This window comes from Ascaphus truei, chromosome 3, assembly GCF_040206685.1.
Source record: "Ascaphus truei isolate aAscTru1 chromosome 3, aAscTru1.hap1, whole genome shotgun sequence".
Classification (NCBI taxonomy): Eukaryota; Metazoa; Chordata; class Amphibia; order Anura; family Ascaphidae; genus Ascaphus; species Ascaphus truei.
The window spans coordinates 428621944-428641102 of NC_134485.1; the positions used below are offsets into that span (position 1 = coordinate 428621944).

The 19159-nt window shown below is 47.2% G+C and overlaps 1 protein-coding gene across 3 annotated transcripts in view; it reads left to right on the forward strand.

The window, feature by feature from the left end:
* The window catches only part of BOC (BOC cell adhesion associated, oncogene regulated), a 112230-nt gene that overhangs the window by 66642 nt on the left and 26429 nt on the right, over positions 1–19159 (forward strand). For 2 of the 3 annotated variants that reach the window (XM_075592861.1, XM_075592863.1), the window contains 7 exons: positions 6154–6300; positions 9700–9843; positions 11357–11650; positions 12271–12543; positions 13446–13729; positions 14514–14676; positions 19009–19119. In XM_075592861.1, coding sequence (XP_075448976.1) covers positions 6154–6300; positions 9700–9843; positions 11357–11650; positions 12271–12543; positions 13446–13729; positions 14514–14676; positions 19009–19119 — 1416 coding nt within the window. The remainder of the gene's footprint in view (positions 1–6153; positions 6301–9699; positions 9844–11356; positions 11651–12270; positions 12544–13445; positions 13730–14513; positions 14677–19008; positions 19120–19159) is intronic. The other variant, XM_075592862.1, reaches the window with a different exon arrangement.

The following is a 19159-nucleotide window of genomic DNA, read 5'->3' on the forward strand; positions in this document are numbered from 1 at the left end:
AAGCAACTGGGCTCCCACTGGAGCCAAAACCATTGTAGTCGTCTTCCTTGGGTAAGATTCAATCCCACCCAAAAGAAGATCTTAATGCTTCTGTACAGTTCTTATTGTCTTCGGGTCCATTGAGCTTCCAATGTTATTGGGGTCATTCTTGTTCTTCCCCCATTACAACCCATATTTCTTCTGCCGTGCTGGTCCATACAACACCTTCCAGCGCTGGGAGGTACCTTCACTTGCAATGTGTAGCACGGTGGGGGGCAACTCCAGTCCTCAGAGGCCACCAGCAGAACATGATTGCAGGATATCCCTGCTTCAGCACAGGTGGCTCAGTCTTTGATTGAGCCGCCTGTGCTGAAGCAGGGATATCCTGAAATCGTGACCCGCTGGTTGCCCTTGAGGACTGGAGTTGTCCACCCCGGGTGTAGCAGGTTCCTCTGACTGCAAAGGAGTTTTGCCTTTTTTAATGGTGACTTATCCAAGAGTACGAACACCAGACAACGAGAATCAGAAGAGACACGGGCAAGAGCCAAGCAGCCTGGAATAAACTTTTTGGACTGGTTCTTCTATCCGTTTGTTCTGCATTTTTTTTTTTTCTTTCTTGTTCTTTTCCATCTGTTAAGCGTTTCAGCCGCGGGTTGTTTGTCTCCCTCAGACGTGCTGTGAAAAGAAGAAGAAAAAAAATCTTTGGGAGAGAAAAATGAGAACGTAGAAGTGTTATTATTTTTGGTGGTTGTTGCTTGATGGATAAAGGCAGACAGGAGAAACCTCTCAAACTCCAAACTCGAGATTACAGAGGACATTCTGCCCCGTTCCGTGACTGGCATTCACTTTCACAGCATAAACCTTCAAATCCTCCAGTGATTTTATTGGGGAATCAAAGTGATGTTAAATAGGATTTTAGGACGTTATTATAAATGGCCACTTATTCCCCCCCCCCCCCCCCCCCCCCCCCGACCCCCTCTTTTTAGGATTTGTTTCAGCACTTAGTCGGGTCAGCAACATTCTTCATCTAAGTCATCTGTTTTCTTCTGTAGCTCGGACAGCATACACCGCACCGTGCTTTACGCAGAATGTGTACAGTCACAATGACCCCCCCGTTCTACGTTTGGCCCCCGAAGGCGCAGGAAGATAAAGGGACTTTCCCAAGGTGAAAAGCTGAAGGGACAATGGGATTTGAACCAGGTTTCAAAGGCAGAGTTGTTACCAGAAAGCTGCTCTTTAGCTCCTCACCCCTACCACATGCAGCACTTATCACCTGAGATCTGACACCAAAAGACTGTTCACGGTCCCAAGGTTCAACAAAGTATCCGGCCGCTCCTCCTTCTCTTACCGTGCACCCCAAAACTGGAACAGTCTACCGGAGACTCTCAGAGCCGCCACCAGTCTAAGCTCTTTCATAACTAAAGCTGTCTCACATTTTAATCTGGTCTGTAACTGTTACCTACGCCTATAACTTATATTATCTTTAATTGTTCATGCAATGTCTTTATACTGTACATTTAAATTAAATGCCAGGGGACAGCGCAAGGCCTCTGTAAATTCCCTTACCTTGGCATCGGGTGACACACACACTGACTGACTCCCCCCCCCCCCCACACACACACACTGACTGACACACACACACACACACACACACACACACACACACACACACACACACACACACACACACACACACACACACACACACACACACACACACACACACACACACACCCTGACACACACACAAGGAATTCACAGTTACTATAAATATAGAAGTTCAAATAGCTAAACGCTCGTTCTAAGTCCAACTTCTTTGCGTTTTGGCACTGAAATTGTGTTTTGATTTTTAATTAAAAACATCACCATCACAAATACAATTTCTGTGACAAAAGACAAAAGTTTCACGTAAAATGCGGGATCTCGGCACACACACACACTTTTTAAAATAGAATTACGCTATTGCCGTTTTTTGCGATTTCTTTTCTCCTCATCACTCTTATTAGCGCCTTCATTCTGTCCTTCTCCTAAACTGAACAGGGGATTCTGTTATATCTTGATGTAATATTTCTTTATGTCTCTTTCATAATTACTCCAGCATAACAGAACTCGGCATTCTGTTTTTGGCAAATAAAAAGACACGTTTATTCTGAAGATAAATACATAAAAAAAATTGTACAAAAATGGCGGGGGCATCAAATAAGTTATAATATCTTCAAAGATGGTTTCCTTTTCTTGGGTGGAAACCCTCTGTCTGATCTTGGTGGTATATCGTCTCTCTTGATGTTAACCTATCTCTCTCCTTCTCTGTGCAGTCACATTCTCTCCTTCTCCGTGTAATCACTCTCTTCTCCTCCGTGTAATCACATTTTCTTCTCCTCCGTGTAATCACTCTCTCCTCCGTGTAATCACTCTCTCCTCCGTGTAATCACTCTCTTCTCCTCCGTGTAATCACTCTCTCCTCCGTGTAATCACTCTCTTCTCCTCCGTGTAATCACTCTCTCCTTCTCCGTGTAATCACTCTCTTCTCCTCCGTGTAATCACATTTTCTTCTCCTCCGTGTAATCACTCTCTCCTCCGTGTAATCACTCTCTCCTCCGTGTAATCACTCTCTTCTCCTCCGTGTAATCACTCTCTCCTCCGTGTAATCACTCTCTTCTCCTCCGTGTAATCACTCTCTCCTTCTCCGTGTAATCACTCTCTTCTCCTCCGTGTAATCACTCTCTTCTCCTCCGTGTAATCACTCTCTTCTCCTCCGTGTAATCACTCTCTTCTCCTCCGTGTAATCACTCTCTTCTCCTCCATGTAATCACTCTCTCCTCCGTGTAATCACTGTCTCCTTCTCCGTGTAATCACTCTCTTCTCCTCCGTGTAATCACTCTCTTCTCCTCCGTGTAATCACTCTCTTCTCCTCCGTGTAATCACTCTCTTCTCCTCCGTGTAATCACTCTCTTCTCCTCCGTGTAATCACTCTCTTCTCTAACTAGCTAAACACTGCTGGATATTTATCAAGACAATATCCCTTAGGCTGCGGCCCCAGTCACTGCGTGCACGCGCGCGTCGGAGCGCCTGGCGGCGCGTGCACCAGTTCAAGCTGCAATCTGCGGTCCTAGGGTCGCGATGGCCATGACATCACACGGCTGGTTCGCCCTCATTGGCTGAACCGCCGTCGCCGTGACGTAGCCAGCGCTCGGCCGCCTCGCCAAAAGACACATTTCTTGTCTTTTGGCAAAGGCGGTCATGCTTCCTGCAGGCGCGCACAGGTAGTTACTTGGTCCGGCCCCATAGAGGGCTGTACTGTGTGTGTGCCGCGTACGCCATTGCGTGCGCAGCAGCAGGGACAAGGCCTTAGGCTACGGCCCCACTGCCTGCGCTGCATGCGCGCCTGCGAGGCTGGCGGTGCGTGCAGCTGAATTCCCCGGTCTGCAGAGAGCTGTAGGGGGAAAGACGGGGGGGGGGGGCGTGACGGGGGAGTGACAGGGGCGCGGTCGTGATGTCACCTGGCAGGTTCGCCCTCATTGGCTGAACCGCCGGGGGGGGCGTGGCCTAGCACTCCGTCGCAACTCCTGATCTCAATTTTTTTGAGAGCAGGAGTTTGTCGGTGCAGAAACGGCAGCTCTTATCCCTGCAGCATCCGCCACAGCGGGCGCTGCAGTAGCCAGCGGGGACCTGACCTTAGTCGGCCCTTGCTACTACTAATTCTATTACCAGATAAGGTCCTACAGGTCAAAACGGATGTCATATCTGATAAGGAACTGTCCACCCTCCATACAAGTTTATTCTCAAATATGCCATGTCTTCTGGAAAGATCTTAGAACTCCTGTTAATCCAACATGATGCCTCTTATGATTGCACCAGTTTTAACCACGGTTGTCGATGGTCACTCAAATGTTACCCGCAGGGACCCCTTGCTCAGACAACCCAACACAACTGCAATCCCATTATAACTTTGAATCCTACCCTAATGTCACTGAATCTACAGAAGATATTAATTGACCGCCATTAGAATAATATCATACTGTATATGTGCAATATAATATGTATAGAAAAGAGTCGTTATGAATTAGGATAATAACATGCGTGACATCCTGGTTTTACATACCAGATCCAGACCTAATTACAATCTAATAATGTAACTGAACTGGAATTCTTACACTTGAATACAAATAAATGATGGAGATTGCCACATGGCCAAGTGGTTGTTCCTCAATTGGACTGCAATTGTTGGTCAACATTTGTATTCTCCCTGCACTGATGTTATCGTGGCTTTCTGCGACTACATATTCCGTTTGTTTTTAAGTCTCCTGCCTTTGTGCTGTCATCTTTTTGGACATGTCATTAGGGCTTGGTTTCATCACATTTACCAAGTAAGGAGAAGCTTGTAGGAATGAACTGTGATTCAAATGCCACACAATACGGCACAGGCTTTAGGATTGAACCATTGTACCAGAAAGAGCAGCCCGTAGCATGGTGCCATTCCAAATCAAGGGGCCACCATACATGTAATAGGCAACTTGCAGGATGGGGGGGGTCTCCCATTATAAGGTACAGCCGCTACCTGGTCCCCCCCAATTAGAAGGGGGGTTTGACACCATAATATGGACCCCGGAAAGTGAGCCGTGTCTCGATACCCCTTTAGGCCCACCAGTCTGACCACAGGTTAAAGTTCTATTCCACTGATATTAGTAACGTTATACTTCCGGATACAATGAGAATCACCATGACATAATGTATTTTGTAATGTATTGTACTGTATAATATTATAAACTAATAAAATTTAAGTTACAAAAAAAATAAAAATAAGGTACAGTCTCTAGGAAGTGTTCAGTCTTCAAAAAAAGAATGTCTGTAGGATGGGCCATGACGCAGTTAGGGCCATGACGCAGTTGGGGCCATGCTCCAAGCTGGGACCACTCTACATGAATAGGTGACTTATAGCATGAGTTATAATATGGGTCTGCTCCAATATAAGTGTAACTTGTAGCATAAAGCCACACCACATCAAAAGACATGACAACGTGACCATCCTATACTAAGAATAGTATCATAGGGCATCCACAGCTTGTAGGACAGCGATATAATGGGACAGCCATATAATAGAGAGCAACCAGTAGCATGGCTCCATCTCAAGAGCAGATCTGTAGCATGAGCCACCCCAAAATCAAGATGATGACTTGTAGGATGGGGCCACGTCTAACCAACGCCTTCAGTGCTAGAGGGTCCTACTGCACAATGCTCTTCTCGCACTGAAAGAGTAAGGTAGGAGCTGCATAACATGGGTCCATCATAACAACAACAATAATAATAGGACTATTCTTTACATGAAGTACCTCGTAAATAATAATAGACAACTTCTAATATGGGGTCAACTCACATTTAGCCAATCGATTAAACTGTAGGACTGAACTGCGTAGGGCCTCTTGCCTGGAGAGAAATAGCTTTTGATTCTTAGAAATTAGAAGCAGAAACCAGTTGTACTTCTCCCAGGTCACGGAGCAACTTTTGTCTAGAAGTGAGATTCCACTGGGGATCTGAGCCCCCCCTGCTTTTTGCCAGGAATTATTTATTGGCTGATCCCTCTCTAAGGCCTTGGCCTAGGTTTCTGCCTGCTTTCCATCTCGGCAAAAAAAAAAAAACCAGCAGCTGCCAATTCACGGGGAAGGGTAATGGCTGGAAGGGGAGACTATGAAATCTCCAGCCAGTAATGACAGAAAGAATGAGTGTCTGAGATGGCAGGAGACTGGGCCTCCGTAGGGGTAGGGGAAGTGGAAGACTTTGCCGGGGTTTTGAACACAAGCATTTGATTGATGTGAACTGGCTGATAGGTAGAGAGCTTGTGGAATGTATATTGGGAGGTTGCTGTAAAAACAGGTCCTAATGGATTTCTCAAATGTACCAGCATGCAGGCGGGGGCCAGGTGTCACATCAAGAAACCAGATCTATCCCAGCCTGCTTTTTCCATTCCAGTTTGAAGGGGATTCTTGTGACCCCTTCCCCCTTCATACATTTTGAGTTAACCACTTCTATGCTGTGAAGGGTTTAACGCTTTCATAGCCACCCACAATGCATTTCAGGGCTGTCTGGTTAGCACAAACGGATGCGCTTCTAACCTACGCACATACTTGGGTGGTGAAATGTATTCACAGTTCACCCCTTATCTCTCTGCTCCCACAGATCTGCAGGACTTTAAGTTCGACACACAGCACGTGATTGAGGTGGACGAGGGTAACACGGCTGTGATCGCTTGCAACCTGCCAGAGAGTCACCCCAAAGCTCAGGTTCGCTACAGTGTGAAGCAGGAGTGGCTGGAGACGTCCAGAGGTGAGTCCGACCTTCACACGCCCAGCTGCCGATGAGAGGGAGAGATGGAGACCGTCTCCGCCTCTCCCTGCAGCTCCACAGGGTCTCCCACTTGCTGGGAGTAAAAATCTGAGTCCGCAAGCAAGCTAAAGATTCACAACCATTTTCTAATGACAAAAACACACACAGCGTGGGCGTGAGAGTGGGGGAGGCCAGGCGCTGGGGAGAGGTCCAGAAATACTAGTTCATTACTGGTGGATGGGTGGACCTTGCTCTCATAACAGACTTGTCAGCTCTCGAAAGCTCTGATTTACTTACATCCAGCTCTCTGTATACATGCAAAACAACCCAACTACTGTATACCTTTTATAGCGCGCTACACTCATTTCTAGCAGGGATACAGAGTTACATAGTAGATGAGGTTGAAAAAAGACATATGTCCATCAAATTTAACCTATGGTAACGTTAGACGACAGATACTTTGTCCTATATCCGTACTTACAGTATGTTGATCCAGGGGAAGGCAAACAGAAAACCCCAGTGACATATCATCCAATGATATCTCATAAGGGGAAAAATGAATTCCTTCCTGACTGCCAATATTGGAACAACATCCTTCCCATGTTACTTATTTGGTATATCCATGTATACCTTTCCTTTCTAAAAACCTTTTTTTGAAGATATCTTTTGTATCTGCCATCACAGTCTCCATGGGTAATGAATCCCACACTGTAACTGCCCTTACTGTAAAGAACCCTTCCCTTTGTTGCTGGTGAAATCTCCTTCACTCCAAATGTTACTTCTTCTGTCTAGGACTGAAGGAGCGGCTGGGTGAGTAAAGACACTGACTGGTAGCGATGACACTGAGCTTGAATCGAGGGAACCTGGTTAGAAACCTTGTGTCAGCTCGTTGTGACCTTGGGCAAGTCACTTTATCTCCTCGGGCCTCGGTGCCAAAATAATAGAGTGCAAGCTCACCTGGGCAGGGCCTGTGTCTGTAACATTCCTATGTGCAGCGTACCTTGTGCTGCGCTGTAATTGTGACGCGCTCTGAGTCCCATTGGGAGAAAAGTGCTATATGGAATAAAGTTGTTAATAATAATAATATGTTGCAGCTTTGCTGATCCCCAAAACTTGCTGCATCTCTCCGAGCATTAATGCCCAGTACCGCTGCTTTTCACTGCGTGCCTCATTCTGTGTGCTGGCACGTGAGTCCTGGGAGAAACAGAACCCTGGCGTCCTGCCCGGCACTGACAGCTCAGTTACTCACGTATCCCCCGTCTCTCGCTGTGAGCTCAAACACACCTCATCTACCAGGACGTGCCTGGAGCTGCACAGACCCGGGCCGTGTGACAGCCTTCACTGATTTAGAAAAAAATCTAAATAAGTGGATAATAAAGAGGAGAGAGGAGACGGGTGAGTGAGCAGGCAGGCGCTTCGAGGATCTCATCGCCGTGGGGCTCTCTCTGCCCACGCGTTCCACTCCGCATCCAGCTCATGACATTTCTCTTACGTCAAATGTCCCGCAGCAAACGTCTACCCGCTGCGGTTACTTTTTGTTAACCCCTTCACTGCCTGAAGGATGGGCCATTATCAAGGGGTTAATGATGTTTTTTTTCCTCCTTCTTGTGTAGTGCTGGCAGTTTTGCAGGCACGAGTCCCTGCCCTGTAGAGCTTACAATCTATTTTTTGGGTGCTGAGGCACAGTGACTTGCACACAGTGGTGGGATTCCGAAATGTTAGCAACCGGTTCTGTGTCACCATACTACCCTTTCATAGTGACAAATCACCATCATCAGCTTCTCTCCAGTCCCCTCATCATCACATCTCCCCCAGTCCCACTCATCATCAGGTCTCTCCCATTCCCTCTCATCATCACATCTCCCCCAGCACCCCTCATCATCAGATCTCCCCCAGCCCCCCTCATTATCCTCCCCAATCCCCCTTAGCATCCTCGGATCTTTTCCAGATCTCTCCCTCACATCTCCACCAGATCTCCCCTTCAGCGTCACATCACGTGGTGTTCCTGTTGGCATGGACTTACCGGCATCTGCACCCCCCCCCCTTTTTTTTTTATTGTATAATAATAATAGCATGTTCTTGTATAGCGCTGCTAGTTTTACGTAGCGCTTTACAGAGCCATTTGACAGGCACAGGTCCCTGCCCCGCAGAGCTTACAATCTATGCTGTTGGTGCCTGAGGCACAGGGAGATAAAGTGACTTGCCGAAGGTCACAAGGAGCCGTCACCAGGAATTGAACCAGGTTCCCCTGCCTCAAACTCAGTGCCAGTCAGTGTCTTTACTCACTGAGCCACTCCTTCTCCCAGCACAGCAGTATAGCACTGAGAGTGTAGCACTGAGAGTGTAGCACTGAGAGTGTAGCACTGAGAGTGTAGCACTGAGAGCGTAGCACTGAGAGCGTAGCACTGAGAGCGTAGCACTGAGAGCGTAGCACTGAGCCTCTCCTCCCAGCACAGCAGTATAGCACTGAGAGTGTACACAGCGCTGTATATAGTATTTTTACAGGTATAAGGAGTCACTGTGGAGCTTACAATATCTCCCTGTGCCTCAGGCACCAAAAAGTAGAAAGTGATTTGCCCAAGGTCACAAGGAGCTGACACCGGGGTTTCCGTCAGGCTGCCCTGTTTCACACGCCCTTGTTTTCAGGGTCAGTGCCTTTTAGTCACTGAGCTGCTCCTTCAGCCGATCTCACACCCGATCTCACACCCGATCTCAAACCCGATCTCAAACCCGATCTCAAACCCGATCTCAAACCCGATCTCACACCCGATCTCAAACCCGATCTCACACCCGATCTCAAACCCGATCTCAAACCCGATCTCGAGTCAATAAGGGACTTCGACGTGTACTCTCTGGAAGACACGGTAGGAGAGGGAATAAGGTAGACCCTGATATGTGAATAGTAGCATCAACAAGGTGTAGGAGGGAGGCATATCTCGGAGAAAAGGTCTGGAACAAGACGTCCTGCGCTGAAGCTGATGGGGGTGGCAGGCTCGGACGGATGTGAGGAAATACTTCTTAAGAAAATGGGGGGGTGGATACTAGGAGTAGTCTCCCAACAGAGATGGCGGAGGTTAACACTATAAGGGAATTCAAAATGTTTGGGGTAGACATAAGGTTATCCCAAGCACGAGAGGAAGCCGAGGATCAAATAAGGTCTCAGGTTTTACAACAGATCAGAACCATTTTGCCCACTCTGTCTGCCCACTTTCCGATCTGCCATCAATTTCAATGTTACGGCTTCACTGATAGAGTAGTAGATGCATGGCGCAGTCTCCCAGAAGAAGGCCAATACAGTGAAGGAATTCAAAGCAGCTTTTAGTGAGATTCAGTGTTATTTATTTGCTGTCCGTTTTTCATGCCCCCCTGTTAATGTGCTTGTACTTTCTCTGCCCACAGATAACTACCTGATCATGCCCTCCGGGAACCTGCAAATAGGGAACGCCACGCAAGACGACGAGGGGACGTATACGTGTGCAGCGTATAACCCCGTGACCCAGGAAGTGAAAACCTCTGTTTCCAGTGACCGGCTTCGAGTTCGCCGTGAGTCACGGGGGTGGGTGGGTAGGTGGGTTAATTGGTTAACCCCTTCCCTGCCAGAGGAGATAGCAATACGTTGCTCTATATAACAATGCACTGGGCCAGGGGTTGAGTTGTGATTGGGTAATATCAACGTGAGAAGCCAAAGATATGTTCTGACCCCGTCTTCTGTATTCCGTGGCCTCAATCGCTCCGTATGTTCTGGGTATGAGCTCATCTTGTATATCACGTGACCTCATTATCTCTGTATGTTGTTCTGGGTATGAGCTCATCTTATATATCACATGACCTCATTATCTCTGTATGTTGTTCTGGGTATGAGCTCATCTTCTATATCACGTGACCTCATTATCTCTCTGTTCTGGGTATGAGCTCATCTTATATATCACATGACCTCATTATCTCTGTATGTTGTTCTGGGTATGAGCTCATCTTGTATATCACGTGACCTCATTATCTCTGTATGTTGTTCTGGGTATGAGCTCATCTTGTATATCACGTGACCTCATTATCTCTGTATGTTGTTCTGGGTATGAGCTCATCTTGTATATCACGTGACCTCATTATCTCTGTATGTTGTTCTGGGTATGAGCTCATCTTATATATCACATGACCTCATTATCTCTGTATGTTGTTCTGGGTATGAGCTCATCTTCTATATCACGTGACCTCATTATCTCTTTGTTCTGGGTATGAGCTCATCTTGTATATCACATGACCTCATTATCTCTGTATGTTGTTCTGGGTATGAGCTCATCTTCTATATCACGTGACCTCATTATCTCTCTGTTCTGGGTATGAGCTCATCTTAGATTTTATTTATTTATTTAAAAAATGTGTTACCAGGAAGTAATACATTGAGAGTTACCTCTCGTTTTCAAGTATGTCCTGGGCACAGAGTTATAATGACAAATACATAGTTACATTAAGTGAGCAGGGCTATACATTATATACAGGACGTGGCATGCACAGTTAGAGATAATATATGTTATAGGCGTATGTAACAGTTACAGACCGGATTAAAATGTGAGACGGCTTTAGTTTTGAAAGAACTTAGACTAGTGGCGGCTGTGAGAGTCTCCGGTAGGCTGTTCCAGTTTTGGGGTGCACGGTAAGAGAAGGAGGAGCGGCCGGATACTTTGTTGATCCTTGGGTCCATGAACAGTCTTTTGGAGTCAGATCTCAGATGATAAAGTGCTGCATGTGGTAGGGGTGAGGCGCTTGTTCAGAGAGATATATCTCGCGTGACCTCATTATCTCTGTATGTTCTGAGTATGATCTCATCTTCTATATCCCGTGGCCAAATTTTCTCTTCTTGTATCCCAGGTGTAATCTCTTATATATCATGTGGCCTCATTCACCGTATTTATTTTGATCTAGGCCACCATTTTGTCGTGTCACGTGGCCGCTCCCACTGCATTTTGGGCGTGGCTTGTCTAACGCATGACATGACTCCGCTGTATGTCACCGTGGCCCTCCCTCTCACGCCCCCGTCCCTTCACTCTCCACCCTGCAGGTTCCACGGCAGAGGCTGCCCGCATCATCTACCCTCCCACGGCACAGACCATCATCGTCACCAAGGGCCAGCGGCTCATCCTGGAGTGCGTGGCCAGCGGCATGCCGCCCCCGAGAATCACCTGGGCCAAGGATGGGGCGGACATGGCCGGGCACAACAAGACCCGCTTCCTGCTCAGCAACCTCCTGATAGACGCCACGAGTGAGGAGGACTCTGGGACTTACAGCTGCACGGCCACCAACGGGATAGGAGACGGGGGATCCGCATTCATCTTCTATAACGTGCAAGTGTTCGGTGGGTGTCAAAGCCCCTTCCACACCAGGGGGGGCTCAACTCCAGTCCTCGGGACCCCCCGCCAACAGGTCAGGTTTTAAGGATATCCCAGCTTCAGCACAGGTGGCCCAATCAGGTGGCTCAGTTGAAGACTGAGCCGCTGATTGAGCCACCTGTGCTGAAGAAGGGGCTGATAGAGCCACCTGTGCTGAAGCACGACTGATAGAGCCATCTGTGCTGAAGCAGAGATTGCGCCACCTGTGCTGAAGCAGGGACTGATTGAGCCACTTGTGCTGGAGCTCGGACTGATTGAGCCACCTGTGCTGAAGCAGGGATATCCTTAAAACCTGGCTATAAATACAGTTCTTTGACAATAAAGGGGGTCTGTAAGTTTGCCAAAATAGTAGTGGTCCTGTCGCCCCCTGCCCCTCCCCCTCGCTTCCCCTCGCCCCCCCCGCCCCTCCCCCTCACCCCCCCTGCCCCTCCCCCTCGCCCCCCTGCCCCTCCCCCTCACCCCCCCTGCCCCTCCCCCTCGCCCCCCGCCTGCCCCTCCCCCCACTCGAGCTTCATGCCACTGTGATAATTGAAGCCACCGCGTGAGTTTCTAGGTGCGTAATGGCTGCTTCCCCCTCCCTCTGCAGAGCCGCCGGAGGTCAGCATGGAGATGCCCCAGCAGATGGTTCCATGGGGTCAGAGTGCAAAGTTCATGTGCGAGGTGAGGGGTAACCCCCAGCCCTCGGTGGTGTGGCTGAGAAATGCCAAGCCGCTGCTCCCCGGCCTGCGGCACCGGCTCTCCCGGAAGATGCTGCGGGTGTACAACGTGGGGCCGGAGGATGACGGCGTATACCAGTGCATGGCCGAGAACGAGGTGGGGGGCGCACAGACGATGGCCTTACTGGCGACCATCCGGCCAGGTGAGGAACCCATAGAGAAGTGTGTGCGTGTGCGTGTGCGCGTGTGCGCGTGTGCGTGTGTGTGTGTGTGTGTGTGTACAGGTGACTGACTAGTTTCCTGAACCCAGCCAGGGTTAAGGTGCATACCCAGAAAACCCACCCACAGACAGCAGTGTGGGGTTGGTTAACTGGGTATGCAGAGAAGCTAAAGGATGGGGTTTACCATACTGAGTTCAGTTATATATATATATACACACACACACACACACACACACACACACACACACACACACACACACACACACACACACACACACACACACACACACACACACTGCCAGCAATGGCAGACGTTATTATCGCTGTTAATGCACAAAACATGCTAAATGACATGTCTCCTTACGCATTGTTTTCAAAAGCACCACTGTTGAATAAGGCGCAAGCGTTAACGCTGTGCATGGCATTAACGGGGGGCAATAACGTATGTACATTTTACATACACCACATATTGCCATATGTGTGTACACGTTTGTATATATAAATTATACACATACAACATATTACAATATACATATCATTTGTTTTATATATCTGTGTATGTATGTATGTATGTATGTCTTTATTTATATAGCGCCATTAATGTACATACTGTAGCGCTTCCCAGCAGTAATACACGTGACAATCATATAAATAACAAATAATACAAATTACACACAATTGGAAGAAGCTCTTCAGACATAAAAGTAACATTTAGGAAAAGGAGTCCCTGCCCCGAAGAGCTTACACTCTAATTATTATACATGCACACATTGCTCTGCGATGCTGCCATCATTGCCATTTGGTCCAATAAATGAGCAATGATGCCAGCTCTGCCGGGGTTTCAGCACACGTCTCCCCTTCCCTGGTCCTCGTGGCCGCTCCAGGACCCTCCCTTAACCCCGGAGCCGATGTCCGCACTCAGGCCCCCAGCTCTGCACCCCCGGCTGATAACCGAGAACTGCTGCTCAAGGCCCAGCTGAAGCCCAGGCCCCCCACGGCCGCGTTACCCGCCCAGTGCCCGCCAGGCAGGGGCAACGTGTTGGCGCCCGAGGCTCCCGTCATACTCAGCTCCCCCCGCACCTCCAAGACGGACTTCTACGAGTTGGTGTGGAGGCCCAGGCACGACTGGGGAGCCCCTATCCTGTTCTACGTGGTGAAGCATCGCAAGGTAAGGGGGCGCCCCGCCCAGTCCTCGGGGGCCATATTCATGGGAAAAAGATCGGGGGGGGTACAGACCCGTGCATTGAGGGTTACCCTAACCCAGTGGGGCAGGGGTGGCCAACTCGGGTCCTCAAGGGTCACCAGCAGGTCATGTTTTCAGGATATCCCTGCTTCAGCACAGGTGGCTGTCGTAGACTGGCTCACCTGTGCTGAAGCAAGGATATCCTTAAAACCTGACCTGTTGGTGGCCCTCGGTGACTGGAGTTGGCCACTTCCCTGCAGGATAACATCAATGTGTGGAGGATCCCAGAGGGGTTTAGAGTTCTATTTAGGGGAGAGGGGTAGGGGGGTCTCCCAAAACCTAGTTATAATCAGGTCTGCAGGAACAATTTTTTGGGTGGGGGGTGCTGTCCATCCAGAATCATTAAGATAGCTACATTACCATAATGTAAAGATGTTTAACCCCCCCGCACATCCACTCCCACCGCACACACCCACTCCCAGCCCCAAAGCTTATAACAAAACCTGATGATGTACATGGTGCAGATCCATTTCTAGTGTACCATCTTTTCATTCATTTGTTGCTCTTAAGGCGTGTGAACAGCCGCGGCCATTTTAACCTCCCGCGGAGGCACACTTTCAGCAACGCATACCTGTATCTCCAGAGCTCTAACATCCAGAATAAATTATATATATTATCCCAATAACTGAACCCCCCCCCCCCCCCCCAGCAAAATAGACTATGATGCAATGGTCAAATAAAATAAATGTTACTCTCCCTCCTTGTACAGCAGGTGGTCAACGTGTCCGAGGAGTGGACCGTGTCCCGTATCCCGGGGTCCCAGCACCGTCTCACCCTGACAAAGCTGGACCCGGGGAGTTTGTACGAGGTGGAGATGGCCGTGTATAACTGTGCAGGAGAAGGACAGACAGCCATGGTGACATTCAGGACTGGTACAGATCATTCACTTACGGGGCTGGGAGAATGTGTGCGTGTGTGTATATAGCTAGATAGATACATATATATATATATATACATTGTTCGACAAACCTATACATTTGCTCGCCCCGGGCGAGTGGATTTAACATCGTGGCGAGCTCCTATTGGCCCAAGCAGCACACGTTTGGTACTAGGTGGCGAGTAGATTTTTTGGTGATTTGTCGACCACTGTGTGTGTGTATATATATATATATATATATATATATATATATATATATATATGTGTATATATATATATATATATAACAAAAACAAATCAGCGCTAGGACTAGCACAAAGGTGAATATATGTGAATAAAAACAAGTAGTAATCAAGGAGAAAAAGGCTAGTAGGATGCAGCTCTAATGAGGATATGCCTATCCTGAGTAATTTGGAGAAAGAAAAAAAGCGCCATCCTGTATAGCTATAAAAAAAATCTGGATAATTTATTATGGGCAAGAAAAGCTTGGTTGCTGGACAAACAGATAAAAATAAACACAATGTAAGCAATGAAACACAATGTATATAAAAACACAACAAAAGATGTATTAAATTGAGGAGACTAAATGATGTATATCCAAAAAATGCCCAATAGATCTATTGTGAAGGAGTAATAATCGCTGTGGGTGATATGATATGATATATATATATACACACACAAATACATACACGCATATATTTATATATACAGTTATCGCTGCTGTATCTCTCTGTTCATATTGTCTCCTTGGGGTTCAGACATTGAGGTGTGATCCATACATCTCATTACCTGACCACTAGGTGGTGCTAACCAGATTCACAATGGGGCCATTATCAGCCTGCATTGGAGTGGGCATAAAAAGTCAATCTTCAGACCTTTTCAAAATGCCAAATAAAACCCATTCTTGTATTCTGTCTGGGCATCCAACACCCACATGTAACCGACTAGTCCCTCACTGCTACGGTCTCACTCAGGGGGGGGATTCTGTATTCCTAACACACGAGGAGGTCCATGCGACACTCACACTCACACACACACTCACACTCGCCCTCTTCCAGTCTATGGAACATCACCCGGTGCTTAGAGAATGGTGTGAACGCTGCTCAAATGAAGAACCGAAGCTGTTACATTGTTTGTGTGCTTAGACTTTATTGTATAGGTAATTATTTTCTGTAGGAAAGTGAAGACACACTGGCGCATAATTTGGGATCTGATTAGGTAATAATAGAAGCTATACTATAGAAGCTTTTATATGCAGTTTGTCATAAAAATTGAATTAAAAAAACAAAACAACAATACAATTAAATGAATACTAACATTGGTATTGAATCATATATACCTAAAAAATCAAATAGCTGAAAGTGTGACAAAATCATTAATAATAATAAAACTTAAGCATAGGCAACAAAAGTTACAAAAGATTGCAAAGGACTGTGGGGAAAATACGATATTCCTTAAATGTAGGAGATTTTGATCCAAAGTGCCCTGAATGCTGCTTGGTCTCGCAACCACAAAATCCAGATACAACTCAAGTCACTTAACCTATCGCAACTCATTTCCCAACCCACACGAATAAACCTGAAGTCGCATAACCATTCCTTGCTAGACTGGATTCTCTCCTCAAACCCCAGCAGAATCCAATCCTCTGGCATCCTTCCTGACATTTTCAGTGACCATGCAATAGTGTACTGTGTAAGGAAAATTAAACCGCCCCATTCAAGCCCCAAAGTTCTCCTCACTAGAACATTTAAAAACTTTAACCCACAACAGTTTCTGGATGACCTTACCAACTGCCCATGGCACAGAATCGATTTAATTCCCGACCCTGATTCTGCGCTCGACTATTTCCAATCCGAGTTCTTAAAACTCTGCGATACCCATGCTCCACTACGCAAAATAAGGGTACGGGGGGCCCACCTTCCATGGGTTACACCTGACCTTATAGCACTCTACCAGTTCAGGGATGCCTTGTGGAAAAGCTACAAAGTAACTGGCACTACCAAGGATCTCAATCACTACAGATGCCTGCGGAACGTGTGCACAAGGCAAACATGGCATGCAAAAGCACAATATTACTCTGACAATCTCCTCCAGAATACATCAAACCCAGCTAATTTCTGGAAGGTTATCAACAATATATTCCAGCCTCCTAACCATCAACAACCAAGTAATATCACTAAGGGGGATATTACTCTGACAAACCCCACTGACATTGCAAATGCATTCAATGATTACTTTGTGGGGTGTGCCACTAACCTATTAGCGAAACGCAGCACAAACCCCAAACCTGAATCTCATCCTGGGAGTACCCCTATAGTCCCACCCCCTCCCAACACTGCCCACAATTTTCAATTTAGCCCAGTATCTGAAGAGGAGATTACACAAGCGCTCCTCAAACTAAAACTAAGCAGCCAATGTGGACCCGACTTACTACAATCTAGGTTCCTACGACTTGGTGCCCCAGCCATTGCCAAACCAATTGCGTCCATAGTCAACTCTATCCTGTCTGCAGGCCATATCCCTAAGACCTGGAAAACTGCCAGAGTTGTCCCAATCTTCAAAAGTGGGGACAAAAACACTGTCTCAAACTACAGGCCAATCTCACTTCTCCCAATTCTATCCAAAGTTATGGAAAAATGTGTCCACTCCCAATTAAGCGAGTTCTACACCAAGACAAATTTCCCTAGCCAATTCCAGTCTGGGTTTCGTCCCAAACACTCCACCGTAACTACCCTGCTAAAAGTTTGCAATGAAATCCAGTGTGGAATGGAACGGGGACAACTCACTGGTGCAGTATTCCTAGATTTTGCAAAGGCTTTTGACACAGTTGATCATGCTATCCTGCTTAACAAACTCCAGAGCTCTGGAATAGGGAAACATGCTTTAAACTGGTTTCAGTCCTACCTATCAGGAAGATCCCAACATGTGTCCATCTCAGGCTCTAACTCCAACCCCCTGGATATCACCTGTGGTGTCCCGCAAGGCTCTGTTCTGGGGCCCCTACTCTTCTCAGTGTTCATTAATGATCTTCCCACAGCTTGTAAGGAAGCCTCAATACACATGTATGCAGATGACACAATCCTGTATGCACACAGCCATAGCCTCTCTGACCTTCAACACATACTTCAGTCTGACTTTTTGAGACTCGAAAACTGGATTTCCCAAAACAAACTGTTTTTAAACACTGACAAGACTGTAACAATGGTATTTGGGACCAAGACTAAATTTGTAAAGCTTCCAGTGACTGAGCTCCTGATTAGAACCAACGCTAAAACCACCCTAACACCTGTCACTAGTTTTAAATACCTGGGCTTATGGTTTGACTCCCACTTAACATTCGGGATGCACATTGATACCCTGACAACCAAGACCTATGCCAAACTAGGGGTACTTTACAGGAACAAATCCTCCCTAAGTCTCCTGGTCAGAAAGCGTATTGCACAGCAGATGCTAATGCCAATTATTGACTATGGAGACATAGTATATGGCTCGGCTCCTCAAACCCACCTTAGCAAACTTGACACCCTCTACAATTCAATTTGTCGTTTTGTTCTCCAATGCAACTACAACACACATCACTGCGAAATGCTCAAAGAACTAGATTGGTCATCACTAGAGTCTAGGCGCAAAGTTCACCTTTCCTGTCTCACCCTCAAATACTTTCTGGGCAAGCTACCCAGCTACCTGAACAAGCTCCTCACCCCTACCACATGCAGTACCTATCACCTGAGATCAGACTCCAAAAGACTATTCATGGTCCCAAGACTCAACAAAGTATCCGGACGTTCCTCCTTCTCCTTCCGTGCACCCCAAAACTGGAACAACCTACCAGAGACTCTCATATCCACCACCAGCTTAAGTTCTTTCAAATCTAAGGCTGTCTCACACTTTAATCTGGTCTGTAACTGTTTCATAAGCTCATAATATATATTTTCTTTAACTGTGCATGCAATGTCTTGTATATAAATGTATACCTTGTTCATTTATGTAACTGTATTTGTAACCATGTATTATTTGTTTTACTCTGTGCCCAGGACATACTTGAAAACGAGAGGTAACTCTCAATGTATTACTTCCTGGTAAAATATTTTATAAATAAATAAAATAAAATAAATAAGTTGATCAGTGCCTGGCACTACGGCCCGGAGAGAGTTGGAAAGGATTATTACCGTTCTCAGAGCAGGGGTGGGGGGGGGGGGGGGGAGTGCTCCCCTGATCTAAAGCATTTGGTTACAATAACAGTGGGAAATGTTGTTTGGAAATACCGAAGCTGCTGTTTTTATGCTGGAGCCGGGCGATAACCCGACCCCCTTCTCCCTCCCTGCAGGACGCCGGCCCAAACCAGACATCATAGCCAGCAAAGAGCTTCAGGTCCAGAGGGACGACCCGGGGGCCAGTACTCAGAGCAGCAACCAGTCTGACAACAACCGCCTCTCCCGTAAGTGCCACGGGGCGCTGCGTGGGACCCACGGGGGGGG